General features: G+C 35.4%; 1 protein-coding gene across 9 annotated transcripts in view; it reads left to right on the forward strand.

The window, feature by feature from the left end:
• LOC149795016 (myoferlin-like) overlaps positions 1-19,534 on the forward strand; it is a 220,311-nt gene that overhangs the window by 75,540 nt on the left and 125,237 nt on the right. For 8 of the 9 annotated variants that reach the window (XM_089964681.1, XM_089964683.1, XM_089964684.1 and 5 more), the window contains exons 13-14: positions 7,010-7,078; positions 9,646-9,689. In XM_089964681.1, the coding sequence (XP_089820807.1) occupies positions 7,010-7,078; positions 9,646-9,689 (113 nt within the window). Of the gene's footprint in view, positions 1-7,009; positions 7,079-9,645; positions 9,690-10,925; positions 11,003-19,534 lie in introns of all 9 variants that reach the window. The other variant, XM_089964682.1, reaches the window with a different exon arrangement.

Below are 19,534 nucleotides of genomic sequence, written 5' to 3' on the forward strand. Positions count from 1 at the left end.
GTGTTGTAAGCGGTTTTGATGCAATGAGTTTACTCAATCTAGATCAAAACCAGCGGCTCACTATGATTTTAATCCAGCGAGTCAGTGTAATTAAATTAATGAAAGGTACTTTACCGACATCAGTGTTGGTTTCCTTTATGAACTGATTAAATGACAGTAATAATTCTTTAATTTATAATTGATTATACAGATGATTAACTTTCACATGCGATATTGTGTTTGAAGCGAAACAATTATGCTAATTAATGAGCTGTTTCAGTTCGTATTTAAAAGAGAAATTTGATCTTATGATCACTTTAGAAGTAGTTGTCAAGCAAGCTGATAGTTACTCAGCAGGTAAAATGAGTTTGCCAAATTATTTTCGCAAGGAAGGTGATAACGGCGATTCGGAGAAGGTAAATTTGTTTGAAAATGGAGGGATAAAACGTAAGACAGATACTGAGTGTGCTTGTTATCCCTGTCTTGAACATATGACTCGGAAGGTGGCAGACATATACATGGACATATTTTCAAATCCATGAGCTAAAACATATATACATGAACCTGAAGAAGCCAAATGTATAACAACCAATGTTTTTAAAAATTAAATTCTTTTAAGAAATAATTTTGTTGTATATTATTTCGTTTGTTTTTTTCTATGGATTAAGTACATATGTCTCATCAAATCTCGGCAAGTGATTACCATTTTGGGACCAGTGAAAAGTAAGGTGGGACTAGTGAAGAGTAAGGTGGGACTAGTGAAGAGAAAGGTGGGACTAGTGAATTTTCTGAAACCACTTGTCCTGGACTAGTGGTTAAAAAAAATTTGCTCAGCCCTGATATAGTCCGTTTTTTTATATCATCTCCGATCCAGTTTTTTAAAAATGGTCTGTTTGGTCCCATTCTGCAATGACCCTTGTAACGTAATCGTTCCATATATTAGTTAGCACATGACTCTCATAAAGAGTATTCTGATTGGTCAAAAGTTTAAATTCATCCAGTGAATCTTCATATAATGGAAACTGATAGCAATGGAAAGAAGCGTGCTTGAAACCAAAAAATGGCATCCCGAGTTGTTGGTAGAGACCATGACACGAGAAGTTTAGATAAAGGTTTAAAAAAAGCGTATGGAAATGAGAATGGCTGGAGTGAAAAGTTGACAGAAATTTAGTTGGTCAGTTTTTAAGAAAACTGAATGCTAGAGGACTGGCATTTTGTGACCTCTGCAAGAAAGTTCTGAATTATTTTAATCGCGTTTAGAAGAGTTTGGAACAACACCAGTCCTACAAAAGAAGCTGCATATGGAAAAATTGAAGCTCAGAAGGCATCTTGATAAAGTGCAGTTAATTACTATAAGAAGAAAAATTTCTTGCATGAGAGAACAGATGTAGCCCTTTGTCAGAATATGTGCACTGCATGTCGCCAATACAAGCACCATCTTTAAAAGAAAAAGGCTCTCATTGAGAAGGAAAAGAAACGATTGCACATTGAGCCAAAAAAGTCACTGGTGACAAAAAGGAAGGCCAAAGAAATCTTTGCCAAACCCACAAAAAGAGATTGACTGGCATATCAACAGGTTGTGTCCATTGGAGAAAAAGATATGTGAATGTGTGGTATTATTTGTATGTAGTTGTTGTACGTGTGTGTTTATTTTATCGGTTTGTAATGAAAAGAGAGAAGTATTTATATAACATTTGCTGCAAAAATTGACAAATTATTGTGACTTAATTACGATTTGAGCATTGACATGCACATGAAATAACTTCATCACTAATAAGATTGGAGAAGAAATTCATGTGACTAAATATGGTGAAATTATTGTAGTCATGTTGAACGCATTTGGTAAGTTCATTAGTTTTTTAAATGATTATTTTGTTGTTTTTTTTTTGATCAGAAGTTGCACCAGGAGCAGTTTTTTTATGAGTGTAAAATGCAGTTTTGGCTTGGGACCTTTGCTGCCCCTCAAGACCCCATTGGTGGAGGACTCCCAAACCTCTTTTAAAAGTTTTTCAGCTTTTTTATGAAAGACAAAAATCATGTCTGGTATTTCCAGTGAAAACACAGGGGGCCTTGGACAGAAAAGGGTATATTATTTGTAACTGTATCTTCATATGCTGACCTTTCTTCAGCAGCCTCATTCATTCATTTGGAGTCCCGTTAATTAGACCTGTCTTGGTGTTGGTCCATAGTGACACAGGCTGGGTTTTCTACAAACTTAAAGAAATCAGTGCTCAGTTCATCTTGAGATTTTGTCAGCACGGATAAATTTCCTCACAGACAGAGGGTTAGACCTTGTCCCTCCATCCATGTTAGACAAGGTCCAGTCCCTATCGGATATACTAAGAGTAAGGACCACATTTTTCTTTCTCTGCTGGGGACCTTGAATTCTTCTGTCTGCTTCAGTTTCTCCTTTTACCAACTTGGAATCTGCACTGGGACCCCTTGAATGGTTGGGTTTTCCACCATCATCTGAATTGGTAAACAAATGGGAACCAGTCTCTAGCTGGAGTCCCAATGTATCCCATCTTCAAACCCCTTTTTTACCTGTATGCAGATGCACCAGATAGTGTGGGGCCCTTATTGTTGAGCTGGAGTGACTGATTCTTAAGGGTTCATGGTCTCAGGTTGATTATTCCTTCCACTTCAACTAACTGGGACTGCAGTGTCCTTAGGCCTTCATAGGTCTGTCCACAAAATAAGAGGCTGCTGCATGAAGGTCTCCTACGACAACACATTGGTGGTAACATACCTCATCAGACAAAGAGGCACAAATGCACCTTCTCTCTGCATGGATGCTTGGAACCTCTTCATTGAAGAGCTTCAGAAGAAATATTTCTTCAAGTTTCATACATTTTGGTTGACTGTTTGTCAAGGAAAGGAAAGATAGTTACATGGAATGGTTGCTTTACCAATCTGTACCAGACTCCCTGTTTCAGCTTTGGTGAACTCCCTTGGGGAACCTGTTATCCACTGTGCTGAACAGCAAACTCCCTTCTTATGTTTCCCAAGTCCCCAACCAGAGGGCCAGAGTAGTGGATACATTTAGCCTGATGTTGTATTGTCTATTCGCTTATACCTTCCCTCCCTTCAGAATGATCCCAAAGGTCTTTCACAAAGGCAGGCACTGCTTGGCTCAGTTCATTCTGATTGCTCCTTGGTGGACCCAGCTATTGTGATCTTACCAATCTGTTGGTGGACCATTCCAGGACATTCAGAGGAGGGACTTCTTGTCACACCATATTGGGTCTCTCTTACACATCAGCCCGCAGATCCCCACCTTCATGCTTGGTTCATCTTTGACGATCCCTCTGCAAAGAAACATCTTTGATCTAAGTTGCCAAGTGTATTATTCAGTCCAGGAGATGATCAATGTCTAAGGTTTATGATGTCAGAATGGAGAATCATTTGTGATTGGTGTAGTAGAAAACATACAAGTCCTAGCTGTTCCACTTGATTGTGCAGTTACAATTTTTCTCCTCTTTTCAAATGAGAACCAATGCTTGGTTTCTGCTATTAAGGGGTATAGAGCAATGAGGTAATATTTTCAAATGACCCTGCCATCAGGATGGATTCTCACTTAAAAGACCTGATCAGGTATTTCAATTGCAGAGACCATTATATTGCTTTCTAATGCTTCAGTGGAATCTCACTCGTGTCCTGTGGTTTCAAAATTAATCCCCTTTGAACCATTGTATGAAACTGACTTTGAGAACCTTGCCCGCAATATGTTCTTCTTAATTGCCAGAACATCAGCAAAGCTTCATGCACTATCTGTAGAGCAGGATTGTATCAGTTTCATTGGAATTGTCTGTTTCTCTCTCTTGCCAACCATATCTTTTAAAACAAAAAAACATGTTTTACAATGGCTCCACTCCAATTGAGATCCACAGTTGTAGCTGTATCTGCCGAGGATCACCAAGATAGACATTTATGCCCAGTATGGGCTTTATGTTTTTATTTACTTCTAAAGAGAGAAGGAAGGATAGGAAGCATTATTTCCTCCACGTGTAAGATTCAGTTGGTATTTCAGCAACCACCAATTCTAGGTGGATTGCATTAAGCATCAAGATAGCTTACCAATTCTTTAGTGATAAGAACCTCTCTTTCATGAAATTAAGACTCATGAGATTTGAGTCATGGCTGCCTCATTGGCATATCTCACTCGTTCTTTTTGGAGAATGTGATGAAAGTCACGGTTAGGCAAACTCACACTACTTTCTCCTTCTTTTACTTTTGCTTTTTAGCCTGCCAAAAGAAAGGCATTTTCTCACTGGGCTTAATCATCTTTGCTCAGAAAGTGGCCCATGTGCATTCCATCCTGCAGTAGTCTCCTGGTCTTCTATGAGGGTGAGTATTTCTTGGATTTGTTGTTTATTTGCCAGCTGTTGGATCATCATATCTTCCACCAAACATACAAATTCATCTGTTCAATAGCATCATGTGTGGTATTACTGCTATTAAAATATGTTTTGTGTTTTTGGTATAATTATCTTTAATGATGTAATACTTTCCTGTTGCTATTGCCTGATTCCCTGCTTCCTCCCCTCACTGATGTCCAACAAAGACTGCTCCATTAAATATGTGTGGAGTTCTGCAGGTGTGATCTAGAGTTCTGGAAGCTTCTGGTTCTCCGTAATGGAAGGATGGAACTTTTATCATTCTGTTGGGGTGTTTTCCTTCTGGAAAAATATAAGCTATGCAGCAGCAACAGGTATAGTATTAAATTAGTATTAGTCCCCCTCCCCCCGACCTGAACATTGTTTGGTCTGCACTAATACTAAATTAGAAAGAAATCGTCCCAAATTTTATTCCCATAGGAGCATCTTTATATACAGAAAAAGAAGTCTTTTGACTTCTTTGTGAATATATTGTGTACATCATAGGCTAAATGAATTATAAAGTACATTGTAACAGGATTCTAACAAAGGGAGGTCATTTGAGATAGTTATAAAAATTCCTTGTCAGTATCAAGAGTTATATAAATTCCTCATCAGTATCAGGTATTCCCAGTTTTCACATTTTCCAGAACATTTTCTAGTGTCATTGTATGTGCTTATATAAACTAGTTGCATTTGACTTTTTTCCTTTTGTCTGGCATGTCTAGCAAGTGTTCATATAAGATATTTATGTATTGTGAGTGCTATAGAAATAAAAAGTACATCTCAAAACCCACTTCTTTTTCACAGACTTTAGTTTTGGGAAACCAAGTTATCCCTTTTGTTAATAAAATATCAAGTGTAACATTTTGTTACTTATTAAAGGACTATGAGTCTGTGACTAAAGATGCCAACAGGTATCTGGGTACTTGGGTACCTGCCTGTTGATAACGACCTGAGTAATAAAATGAGCCACTGGGTATCTGTTGACCATATAAAAGTTTTCTGTTAGTGCTTGCAAAGGCAGCACTCACTCGGTTTTGAAGTGGACAATCTATTTGATTGAGCTGCAAATACATGTACTTTTTCAGTGCCAAGCAGAGGTCTGCAATTTGCAATAAATGACCTTAATCCGATAGCTTGTTTTCCCACGTGACAACTGTTTGATTTGAGCCATGATGTGGTACAGTGGCAAGTAACAGAAGGTGGTTATTTGGCCTTGTTCATGTGTTTGTGTGCAACCTTGAATGGATTTCACAAATTGTATGGGGGCCCCCGAGTGGCCGAATGGTCTAAAGCGCTCACTGTTCCGGATCACTGCCACCTCACCTCTGTCTGCATGGGTTCGAGTCCAAGGCTCGGCTAGCTGGGTACGTGGGAAAGCCTGCCAGTAGCTTCTCATGGGTCGGTGGTTCTTCTCGGGGTTTTCCAGGGTTCTTCCTCCACAAGTTATTCTGGCTGCCATGTAAAGCCTATCTTGTACTGAAAAATGGTGTTATACCCTAGAACAACAACAACAACAACAAATTGTATGATTAAAGTGATACTTAAATAGCTCAAGCTGAGTCTCTAAATAAGCATCCTTGTTTAATAATGAGGCCAAAGAAAGGGAGTCTGATGATATTTATAATGACTCATCCATGATGATTTACTAGACGACGAAAATGGAGGGATTTCAGGACTTTATCAGAAAATGAGGATGAATTTTTGGACATTGTACCAAATGACATTTGGTTGTGATATTTATGGGATATTGTCAATTTAAAAAATGGTTACTTCATGTTTGTACACATTAATATAATTTCCATTTGATTGGGTACCCTTGTAACCAATCATTAAGATTGATGGGTTCCCTTTAGAAGTTTTCTAAAGTTTTGACAGCTTTGTCTTTGACATTATTGTTATTGTATCCAAGATAGGGAGAAGTCCACATATGATAAAGTCCAGCAAGATTGTGAGAAAATTGGTACATGAGCTGAGGTCAAGGTCATTGGACACAGATTAATAATCGCCAGTCAACCAGGCCTACTGGTGCCTAAATAAAGGACAGTTACATATGGCCAGATGTATACTGTGCCATGACAGTGGTTGAGTTTACAGTCTTTACACATTTTTGAACATTTTTGAATTGTTGGGAGGTAGGGAAATGAAAATCATTAGAACATTTTGGTATCCATTTAAGGATGACCATACTTTCAAGCCAGTGCAGCAATTTTTAAATTTGATACACACTTTTGGGACTTTGGATTGTTTTGAAAAAAATCTGTTACCGTTATCAAGCACAAACCACATCTGGTATATCGGTGACATTCATTATACATCTTTGTATGCATATCTAGATTATCAGATTAGATTTTCATGCCATTATTGAGTAAAATTCAATTTTTATTGTAATTTGAACATTTGTTGGTCTACAATGAGGGTTCATATATCTTTTAAGCACACATCTGGCTTCTATAAAATTGTTTATAAAATGTTATTTAGTCTTTATATTTTTCAATTTTACTGTTTACAGGACCAAAATAAATTTTGAATAATATCACAGGTGAATAATTACATATTTCATTTGGACAGGTGGTGTGTAAAATTGAGTAATAGTTCCATGGGACAGGTGTATTATTTATAGGTTCATACATGTATTTCTTTATCTGCAGGTTCGTACAAAAACCATGTATTGCAATGACCATCCAGAGTTCAACCAAACACTAAGGCTGGGTCTTCAAGTACGTAGAATCTTGCAGCTGTATAAAAGTTGTATTAGTTGAACTGAGATTATTTTGATCCTAGAATATATATTTTAATTGGATTATATGTTATATTTGTAACCTCTATTTTTATTTCACACAGTGGCAGTGGAAGGTCATTTGGTGTTACCATTGTCCATCTGTTGGTCCATATGTCCATGTATACACACTTATTCCCTACACACTCCACTCATAAAAAGACATTTTTTTTTCTCACAGAGAATACTTAAAGCATTAAGAACGTCAACATTTAAGAATTGGCAGGCAGGAAGTTATAATTAGCAATTTACCTTTAATTGCAGAAAATTGCAGAAAATAGAGTAATGAAAACTGAATGTTGGCACTACCCAGATAAATATATATATATTGTAAGGTCTCAACAAAACAGACATCTTTGAGTGGTTTGGGGATAGTCCTTTTAAATATGATAGTTATCACATGATCATCTGTGCAAAACTGTGACCAGACTGAGCTTAATAGTCTTGTCTCTCTCTTTCACACACATGCACACATGATCACCAAACTGAGCTTAATAGTGATGTCTCTCTCTTTCACACACATGCACACATGATCACCAAACTGAGCTTAATAGTGTTGTCTCTCTCTTTCACACACATGCACACATGATCACCAGACTGAGCTTAATAGTGTTGCCTCTCTTTCACACATATGCACACATGATCACCAGACTGAGCTTAATAGTGTTGACTCTCTCTTTCACACACATGCACACATGATCACCAGACTGAGCTTAAGTGTTGTCTATCTTTCACACACATGCACACATCACCAGATTGAGCTTAATAGTGTTGTCTCTCTCTTTCACACACATGTACACATGATCACCAGACTGAGCTTAATAGTGTTGTCTCTCTCTTTCATACACATGCATGCATCACCACATTGAGCTTAATAGTGTTGTCTCTCTCTTTCACACACATGCACACATCACCAGATTGAGCTTGATGTGTTGTCTCTCTTTCACACACATGCACACATGATCACCAGACTGAGCTTAATAGTATTGTCTCTCTTTCACACACATGCACACATGATCACCAGACTGAGCTTAATAGTGTTGTCTCTCTTTCACACACATGCACACATGATCACCAGACTGAGCTTAATAGTGTTTCTCTTTCACACACACACACACACATGATCACCAGACTGAGCTTAATAGTGTTTCTCTATTTTGCATAAATGATCACCAGACTGAGCTTGATAGTATTTTGTATATCTTTCAGACACATAATCACCTGATTGAGTTCAATATTGTAGTCTCTCTCTTAAACACACATGATTACATGATCACCAGACTGAGCTTAATAGTGTTTCTGTCTCTTACACATACATGAGACTGAGCTTAACCTGTTTCCTCATGGAAGTGCCTTTGGACGCCTCTACCCAATTTGCATGGAAGCGCCTTTTGACACCTCTTCACCATTCTCATGGAAGTGCCTTTCGACACCTGCTGTAAACATTGTCCATTTTTGAGCGGGTTTTCCTGGCGCCACCTTTGTTGAAAACCCCTGTTAGATACTACATTCATTGATGTGAATGAACATTATGTCAGATCATGTGGTTGCTGTTTAAGATCTGGTCAAAATCTGCTATTTAAAGTAACTGGATCTTATTCTCCACTCTCCAGAATGGAGGCCGTGGATTTTGTTCAGTATTTTCTTGAGTTTTCACTTTTAGAATCACAGCTGTGAAAGTTTCAGTAACTTAAGTAAAGCACTGAAATTGATGTAGGCAGCAGTTAGTTTATATAAATTATCAGATTCAGATGATTAGTGATGTAGATGCAGACAAAGAACTTGTAAATTTTGAGTATGAGGAATGGCAGCAGAGTTCTCTCAAGATTTTAAAGCACATAAAAAACTCTTCCATGAAAAATAATTATACAGCTATAACGACTGGATTTTACTCTTGAATCTTTCTCTACATAATGTGTACAAAAATGTAAAATGGTTAAAGTTGGTGTTAAATTTATATACTACACTGCTTAACATGTAACAGGCAGGCCTATGTGTATGGAGGCAAACAGGTAACAGGTGTTCTATTTATAGTGCACTGCACTCTTTAACTTTGGCACATGTATGTTGAAGGGCTTAATAGCCATACACTTTTTGAGGTAAAATGTTAACACATACACACAGGATCACCAGACCGAGCTCATTACAGCTGATAATGCTAACTTGGCAAGAACTCGAAATGCTGGGTATGCATTGTAAATTAAGTGGCTGTATCAGAAAATGGCAAACCTTCTTTGTCCAAAAAATTTAGAAATAAAAGACTAGTTTCTTTTCAAAGTTCTTTCTATATATTGTTATTTTTCTGTTTCTGTTTTTGTGTGAGAGAATCTAATTATTTATTTTATTTTTAAGTTTCTGTGTCTGAAAATCAAACTGATTATTTATCTCATTATGTGTCTCTTTCCATCCATGTGTGAGAGAATAAAACTAAATATTTATCTTCGTATTTTTCCATCTCCATCCATTTGTGAGAGAATGAAACTAATTATTTATATTGTTATTTTTCAGTTTCCATCCATGTGTGAGAGAATCAAATTAATAATCAGAGATTGGTAAGTATTATAACTATATTTTGGGTTGTCTTTTTTTTCCTACAAATGTTTGTTTAAAAGGTTACTCCACGCTTAACTTCTATTTCTTACTATCAGAAAAATTGGATTTTATATAATTTATAACCATGTGCAGAATTATGTCATTTGGGACAAGTATAAGATTCACTTGGGTAATTTAATATTTGATTACTTCATCAACAGTGAGTGGAATGTGTTACATCACAACTTTTTAGGCTCTTTGAGAGTAAATCTAAACAAATGGAAAATTAAATGTTCAATATTTCTTAATCCATCTGTCTTGATAGGTCAACCATTTTGGAACTTCTTTCCCAAGCATTGAAAATATTTGTCTCATTCCTTTTAAAATACTTGGGAACTTCTTTCTCAAGCAGGAAAAATGATTGCCTTGTACCTTGTAAATACTTGGGAACTTCTTTGCAAAACATCAGAAATTCTTGTCTTGTACTGTCTAAATTGTTTGTTGTTTTTTATGTATTGTAATGAAAATCTTCTTACATGCTATCATTAAAATGATTTAGCACTTGTAGAATGATTACCGAAACTTTAATGAAGACAAACTAGATATACAATAATGATTTTTCATTCATTTGCAGAATTCTTGATTAATTGAGTGTTTTAGGAAGTAAATGAGTCATTGTTATTAGCATTTTGACAGTTTCCATTGATCCATTTTGTTTGAAGCAAAAGCATTACAAATCATGTTTTATTGTTTTTGCATGAACATACCTTTTCTATACTCATTTATGTGATTTAATTATGAATCTTGATTTTTCACTGTTTCAGAAGTTTTATTTTCAGGAAACAAAAATGCATCAGGACCATATTTTAAGATATACACACAGTAGTGTCTAAACTTTCCAAACTCGTTGGGGTGGGATGAAGATGTGAAAATGTTTTTTTTTTTTAAGTAGGAGTTTATTTAATTTCATTGTCTTTCATCGTTTTACAAATATTTGTACTATTAGCATTAAAATGATTTTGTTTTTGTCTTCCATTGTAATATTGTGAAAACATTTGTTTAAAAACTGCTATGGAAAATGATATCCTATATTAAATGGGTGAATATCATTATCTTCAATTTGTAGACATGGTGGTCTTCAGTATGACAGTTTGTCTGTTTAGAAATTATGGGTTCAGATAATTGAGCCTCTACTGTAAATTTGTTGAACACAAGTTTTCTTTGAAATACATAATTTGCTGTTTTTGATTCCCTAGGGATCGGATTACAGAAGATGATACTATTGCCTCAGTGTGGATTCATGTACCACAGATATCTGGTCTAGGGGAAAATGGTTTGTTCCCCATTCGTCTTGGTCACAGAAATTTATATGAATATATGTTTATACTGTATAAGCAAGCTTAAACATTTCCCAGACTAATTTTGCTTTATCCCTGCTAACATTCACAGTATGTTGTGGATGTTATGTATTGAAATTCGTTTCTGTTTGGCATTGTTTCAGAATTCATCAACAGATATCTCTCATTATAATACATAATGACCACAGTCTGCATTAGTTATAGAATCCACATAAAAAAGAGGTGGATGGTAAAAATGGTAATAAGAATGGAGTTTTGGATATGCTTGGAGAAATTTTGAATTCATGTTTCAAATTCCACAGCATCACCACTTAATATCTTATCATGACTCGGCATTGTAATGAGAAAGAACTGTATACTTGCTTCTAAAATAATTTGCTCAAGCACAGGTCAGAAGCAGTTAACTTTTGACGAATCATCTGCCTTGTGTGAAAATGCTACTGCTGTAAAGAGATTTTAAGTATTATATCAAAAACTGAACTGGCAATTTTTGCAGGTAACTCTCAGATGAAGGTCTCAACAGCCTCAAGGCTTGGGATTATCTTCATTTTGGAGCACTGTTGTCAGTTATAATGAGAGAGCTGTATTAGCATTTGTGTTCCTTTGCCCAGGTTAATAGTGTTTATAGGGCCAATCTAGCACACAGTCATTTGGTCACAGGACTGGTTTTCTGAATCAGCACTGGTACAAAAGGAAAACAGAAATTTTGTTGAATGCGTGGGTCACTCCTTTTTTGTTGAAATCAAGAAAATCAATTTAGAGTTTTAATTTAAGGAAGTATTATTGAAAGCTTTTCATTGACAATATAACAAAATAGACTGACAAATTGAAGCAGTGTTTTGGCAAAGTGAAGCAATGTTCTGACTCATTGAAGCAATGTTTTGAAGAAAAAATAACCGAAGCAATGTTAAAATTGTTAAACATCATATATTGTCACATTTCATCAAGCAGACATTGGTGCTGTTACATTATATAATTTAAAGCTAGATTAGCACTGTCGGGTTAGTAGTTGTCACCACCACTAGTTTGATCACTCTTTGGGAAAATTCATATCTTCAGAACTGGACCATTGCATGTGATATGGTCAATACTGAAACTGTTGTTAAATTTGAATCAGCACAAATTTAAATTTAAATTGAATCTCTTGTGATGTTCTGAACTTTTACTTTATTACATTGTGTCTTTATTTCAAGTCGTTTTTACTTGCAAGAATTTTATCCCAAAGAGCTGGTTTATTTGCTAACAGTGGTGACCATGTGACTGATTATTTCAGTTATGCATGGTAATATATATGTTAATTGATGCATGAATTACTGTGACAGACATGTTTTAATACTTTACAGATGCAGACTAATATGTTTAGGTTTAAAAAAAGTCAGCAATTGAAATAGTCAAATGCTGTACGTCTTTTAATTGTCATAATCTCTCTTATTTACTTGTTACTTGGAAAAAATACATTCTGGTTTCGTTGATCTAAGTTCCATTTTTCTTGCCCACTGGACATGAATGTCCCAATGTTTGCTTTTGGCTAGATAAATTTATCTTGCCCTTGAGATAGATAGGTTCATGGACTACTTATGAGATGTTGAATCCATTCAATATTGTAATGGGCAAAGTTATATACAGACTTTCATATTCTGCAAAAGTTTTGCCAGAATATAATGCATGTGGTGGACAAATGAGTGGATGGTATAGGGAAGTATAATACTCATGGACTAACTTTTGTACCAGTGGCTTAGTGAGCCTCATTTTTAACAAAAATCTTGTCTTTTATACATGGGTAAAATCACATGGATCTATCTATTACTGTTATACATCAGAAGAAATGTAAATAGTTTCAAGTTGTCCAGAAATTAATTTCATAAATCTTTTTTGAGAATCATATTTATGTGAAGGTTAATGGGAATATTTTGTAATTGACTGTTTTATAAATGAAACAGTTCAAAATGATGCAGTATTTACATTGCACAAGAGAATTTCATGTAAAAGGGAGAGGTAATGACATAGACATAAAGATGTAACGGAGTTCAAAATCCATATGTAAAAGAAAAATATTTCTAAAAGAAATTTATTTATATCCCAATAATTTTTGTGTTTTTTTTTCTTCCCCATATAGTAACTGCATGTTTCTTGTATAACAGGCATGCTGCATGTTTAATTTTAAGCAATTACTAACACATATGTCAACAGACTGGTTCAATTTGCTATATGTTACATTTCAATCAGATATAATTGTAACGGCAGCTATTTTGTTTTATTGGTATGTAAATGGTGATGGATTGGCTTTCTTGTGTATCTAACAGCTTTATTTTTTAAACTGCTGCAATGTTTCAAAATGCCAAATTAGGAAGCTGATTCTGAATGATCTAACATGCAGATTTTCTGGATAGATCTGGAGGTCTTTTCATATATTAAAGTAAACAGACTATAATAGGAGTTACTTCCCATTCCAATTACTGCAAGGTATGCATTCATTTAGGACTCGTACCAAACTTCTGTGTCACAAAATGTTAAAATAAGTGGTTGGTTTTATCTTTGAAGGACATCGTGAGTTGAAGTTTGGAAAAAGACCAAGATTAGACAAACAAGAACATTCTCACCCTGTATAATAAATCTCTGATATATCTCATAATAGGTGCCTAATTTGATGTTGTGCCTAAGAAAAGCAGGCTGATTACATGATCTGTATCAGATAACTCAGTTAAGATATCTTTGTTACAACATGCCTTGGCACAGCGGAACCTGGTTGATAACATTGCCTGTTTCAGATAATTGTACATAAGATATCTTTTTAAAAAATTGCCTTGGAACAAACAAAATATAACATGATGGAACCTGAGGTGGATAACATTATCTCAGTCAGATAACTGCATTAAAGGTATCTTTGTTAACAAATGCTTTGTCACAAACAAATACATTATTACATAGTGGAACCTGGTTGTTAACTTTGTCTATATCAGATAAATATATATTTTCTTAACAAATGCTTTGGATACTGCTCCGGTGGCTTAGTGGTTAGGGCATCTGCCTCGGATGCAGGAGGTTGTGGGTTTGAACCCCAGTCAAGTCATACCAAAGACTTACAAAAATGGTACTAACAGCTGCCTTGCTTGGTGCTCAGCATTAAGAGGTTAGTGTTAGGACTAGTCAGCCAGGTGTCAATAATAATGTGTCTGCGGCATGATGCCTCAGTGCTAGACATCACTATAAAATGTCACACTGCAGCGATATGACTGAAAAATTGTTAGAGCTACGTTAAAAATCTAAATAACACACACATGCTTTGGCATATACAGATGTGATACAATGGAACCAGGTTGATAGCATATCTATATCAGGTAACTGTCCATAAGATAGCCCTGTTATAATAAGTGTACTTTAATACTGTGGAACCTGTTAATAATGAACAGAAATGTAAAGAATTAAATGTTACTTTGAATAGCTATTTAACACATGAATTTACAATTTCAACCCTATTTTTTCCCCCAATTTTTTAAAATTAATTAATGCACATACACACATCATAATTTGCCTCACCAACTGATGCTGTGTATATCAAGACACACCAATAAAGATTGATCTTGATGTAGGACACCCCACCACCACTGTGTAAATGTTTTTGAGGTTTCCAGTTTGGAATATTTTTCACATGTTCAAGTTGCTGTACCCCATAAAGTCATTCCTTATGATGAAATATACATAGAGAAAAAATTACAAATAATTCGGATCGTGTAAATATAAAAAGAAAACATTGTGTAGAGGAAAATATGCAATAAAACGGGGCTTAATTTGATTATATTATGCCCATGCCAATCCATATGCATTTTATATTGTCATAATTTCCCCACATAAAGTTAACTGTGTATTGAAAATTTGAGCATAAGAATTAAATGTAAAGCTTTATTAATAGTTGTTAATCCAGGTAATTAATTGATGTATGAACTATGCATGTACTAGCTGTCAGGCTTTTGTGGGTGGACAATGGTAATAGCTTATGAAGCAGATTTTAAGAACAGTGATCTTAAAAAGCTTACAAAAACAACATTAATCTTGAGGCTTTATCAGCTCATTAGAGTAACTTTGTGTGTGTGTGTGTGTGTGTATATATATATATATATATATGTATATATTTGTGTGTGTGTGTGTAAATCTTTCTCCTGACAAGATTCCTGTAAAAGTCATTTTCATACAACTCTCTCTGAACAGTTCTTTTAGATACAGTGTGACTCATTACCCCTCGGCATTTTTGTTTAGTAATTTCAGCCTTTGAAATACCTTTGGTCTGCATTACAAGTTGCAAAAGTCTCTGAAATATTTGTTTTTCATTTTTTGCCCTGGTTTTTGGTAGTGTTTTCATACTTTCCCATGACAAATACCATTTAACAACCATATGAAGGGGCCCAGGATAGCTGAGTGGTCTAAAGTGCTCACCTTTACAGAGCGGTGACATCTCACCTCTGTTAGTGAGGGTTAGAATCCCAAGTTTGCCTATCGTGAGTATGTGAGAAAACTTGCCAGTAGCTCACTGTTTGTTGGTGGTTCTTCTTGGGTTCTTTCTCTACCAAATATACTGGCTGCCACGTATAGCAAAAAATGGTGTTTAGCCCATAGCAACAACCACCACCACCATCTTATACAGAGTGTTATGAAGTAATCCTAATTCCCTAGCTTCAGTAGCATATTTTTATCGGGGGCCTTGAGTGGCTGAATGGTCTAAAGCGCTCTCCGTTACGGATCACTGCCATCTCACCTCTGACTGCGTGGGTTCAAGTTTAGGATTCGGCCAATGTGGGTATGCGAGAAAGCTTACCAGTAACTTCTTGTGGGTCGGTGGTTCTTCCTGGTGTTTTCCCGGGTTCTTCCTCCACCATTTGTGGGGCCCCAAGTGGCCGAGTGGTCTACAGCGCTCTCCATTACGGATCACTGCCATCTCACCTCTGTCTGCGTCGGTTCAAGTCTTGGATTCGGCCAATGTGGCTATGTGAGAAAGCTTGCCAGTAGCTTCTCATGGGTCGGTGGTTCTTTCCGGGGTTTTCCCAGGTTCTTCCTCCACCATTAATACTGGCCGCCATGTATAGCCTATCGTGTGCTAAAAAATGGCATTAAACCACACAACAACCACACAACAACAATCCTCATCCATTAATACTGGCTGCCATGCATAGCCTATCGAGTGCTGAAAAATGGCGTTAAACCCCATAAAAACAACAACAACAACAATATTTTTGTCCTTTGGAGGTAATTTTTCACCATGATTTGTTTCATGGGTGTTGTCAGATCTTGGATCTTAACTTTATTTGTTTCAAAACCTGTTTGTTTGCAGACAATAAAAAATATGTGTCCAGATATATAACTGTTGTGTGCAAGTGGAGCAAAGGTAAAAGAATTCTGCATAAGAATAATGAGGAATGTTATCACATTTGTTCATAAGTGTGTGTGTGTGTGTGTGTGTTTTAACAGTATATCAATGCAGGACTGGCAGTATAGTGCTGATTAAATGGTAAATTTTAAATATAAAGAGAGATAATTGCAAAAAAGAGAGTTTTACTGAAGTTGCCAACATTTCAATGTCAAGATTTCTGCTGATAACTTATGTTTATTATGGCTACTGGAGACATCTAAAAGCTTCGTAATCATTGATATACTCTTGTTTGCACCACCTTTGCCATCATACAGACCCTTGATTTTAGTTGCCTATTAACAGTGATACAAACAAAGCCAGCATGTGTACTGCAGCCCTGGCTTTTGTAAGCTGACATTTCAGGACCACAGACTTTTAAAACAAATATGTGATTAATTAACAATTTCAGTCTGTATTCTCAGATTTGAATTGAAGAATCAGATTGCATCTGATTTGGTTAAATATTTCTTAATGAACAATAGTTGTTATTAGAGAACTCTTTTGCCCCAGTTTATGACCACATAACCTTTAATAATAATAATAATAATAATAGTAAATACTTTTTTTATGATAGTAACTAGGTTACGATATCCTATTCTTCCTGAGGTCCTTGGGATGAACATACTACAGTACAAAAATAAAATAGATAAAAAAAACATAGTAAAGCTTAGGTACATTAAATATAAAAGCACAAATTATACAAAGAAATGCATTATCAGAATAAATTGGAATACTTGTATTTCAATATTTACAATGAAAACTGCCTTTCAACATGATCATTTGGTTTTGTTTCGAACACATTCAGATTTGTTTTTGATCTAGTGGTTTTGGGGTGTTCATTGCATAGAATAATACTTAAGTAAGCAAATGAGTTTTTAAAAGTATTTGTTTTTGGAAATGGTGTTTTGCATTGATTGTTTGTAGTCTATATCAATTTAGTTCCTTGGTACTGTTCTTGATCTGCTCCTTCAAATCTATGCGGATGTCTCAGACATGGTACATGAATCAAGGAAGGGAAATTAGGATGGTTGATGATATTTTATAATTTGTAGTAACTGAATATACTCAGTGAAATTACTCATTGAAACTTTGCTTGTCTGCTTCCTGAGTTGTTACGTTTATAACCTGTTGCTGATTAGAATAGACATTTAAAAATTTGAGATCCACATTTTTTGGGTGATTCTTATTTCTATTTTATTTTTTATCTGCTCATTTCATTGTTACCATTCTAAAATGATAGAATTTAAATGACTTAACATGGTTTAATTTTTTTGTAACAATTATAATTTGTAATCATCCAGTTTATTTATTGTAATAGTTTTTTGTATGTGATTTGTTTAAAAATTTAATTTGCTTGCCCTAAAATGTCATCTATGTAAATTTTTTAACTTTGATGTCATGACTGGAGCTACTTTTTGAGATGCATGTAAGACTAGACTCCTCCTTATTTTGTTATTAATTCAAGATTGACATTAATGCATATCGGCACGATTAATTACACAGGTTTTTGTATAACACACTGTCTCACCTTGTTCCAAGTCATTGGTTTGCAAAAAACTTTAAGATCAAGTTGATGCTACCACTGTCATCAGATGATAGTGTTATCACATTTTTCTTGATATATGGGAGACAATAACTATCGGACCAGATGATAAATTAGTTATTTGATGAAAGTGATTTAAAACATTAAAAAACATGGCTTGAATTGGCATAGAGTTGATGTTTTTTTCTTCACATGCTGTCATAAAACACTGATGTAATCTTGCTTCAACATGAGTTAAGCTGGTGTTGTTAATAGCATTGGAAGACTGTGGGCTTGTATAATGCATTTTTGGACAAAACTAAAATGGGGGTGAGGTGGCTTGTTGCATGATTTTTGCCATATGGAAAAGATGCATTAAGCAGAATATATATAGCCAAAAAGAGGGTGGGGTGGGGTTATGTTGTGGCAGCATCATGAAACTACTATGAACAGGCATATGTGAGGGTACCTGCTTGATTAAACAGTGCATGGTGTAGCTGACCTAATATCCTTAAATGTTTTAAATTATTTTTTCATCAGTTGAGGATACTTTTCTAATTCTTTAATTCACTTTCTCTTTAATTAACCAATACCATTGACCCCCTTTTTATGAAAGCATGTTTCCCATTTTTTTTAAGGTTATGTTTACCATTTTATAAAGGTATCTTTCCACATTCCTCAGAAAACAGCAGTTTACATGGAAAAATAATATTTGTTTTCAAGCATTTTCAGGACAGTCCAACCCAGCATGAGTGTTGACCCTGCTCATTTTAACATTATAGCTTTATTTATTTTATAATTACAATGAGCTCCTTCCACAGAGCACCAAAGATGGCATATACCAGTAGCCACATTGAAAGATCATGTGATATCTGCTACTTATTTATCCCTGTAAACAATTAATAGAAGCGAGCTAACGCATTTCTTACCATAAGACATAATCCTTATTGCTGAAAACCCTACAGAATTTATTCAATCAGCATGTCCCATTACATGTATTATGGATGCTATACTGAATTAATCTCTCCAAACCATCTTTTTTTTAAAATATGTATACTTAAGATTAAAATTGATCTTTGAGGATTGACTTAAAAAGGAAGATTCAGAGCTGTCTGTGAATGCTCAGTAGGGAAAAAATGTCTTCAGGTGCACAGTCTAAAATCTTAGTTTATCACAGTCTTCTACACTGAACACCATCATACCAGTCAATCAAAGTGCTTACATTGAAAACAATCATACCAGTCTGTCGAAGCCTAATCTGTGGAAGGAACAGCAGTGGCTACTAAGAACACATCACAGTTTAGTCCCATTGATCCAGCTAAAATTGGGGCCATTACAAGTTTTGGATTAACTTGACCATCAAAGAAAAGGCTGTGTGTTTTGGGATTGATTTACCAGCATATCATGCACAAATAGCACAGACCCAGGTCTTCCATATTATATTATAGGAGCAAATCAGGGTCTGTACTGTTCTTCTACTCGTGATTTTAAATGAACATCATAGATCCTGACAGCTAACTCATTACAATATGTGATAGCAGATTGATCATGGTTTCCCCAAATTTAGATTTTTTTTTCTTTTTC

The sequence above is a fragment of the Sinohyriopsis cumingii genome, chromosome 7, assembly GCF_028554795.1.
Source record: "Sinohyriopsis cumingii isolate HCF-2022 chromosome 7, ASM2855479v2, whole genome shotgun sequence".
Lineage (NCBI taxonomy): Eukaryota > Metazoa > Mollusca > Bivalvia > Unionida > Unionidae > Sinohyriopsis > Sinohyriopsis cumingii.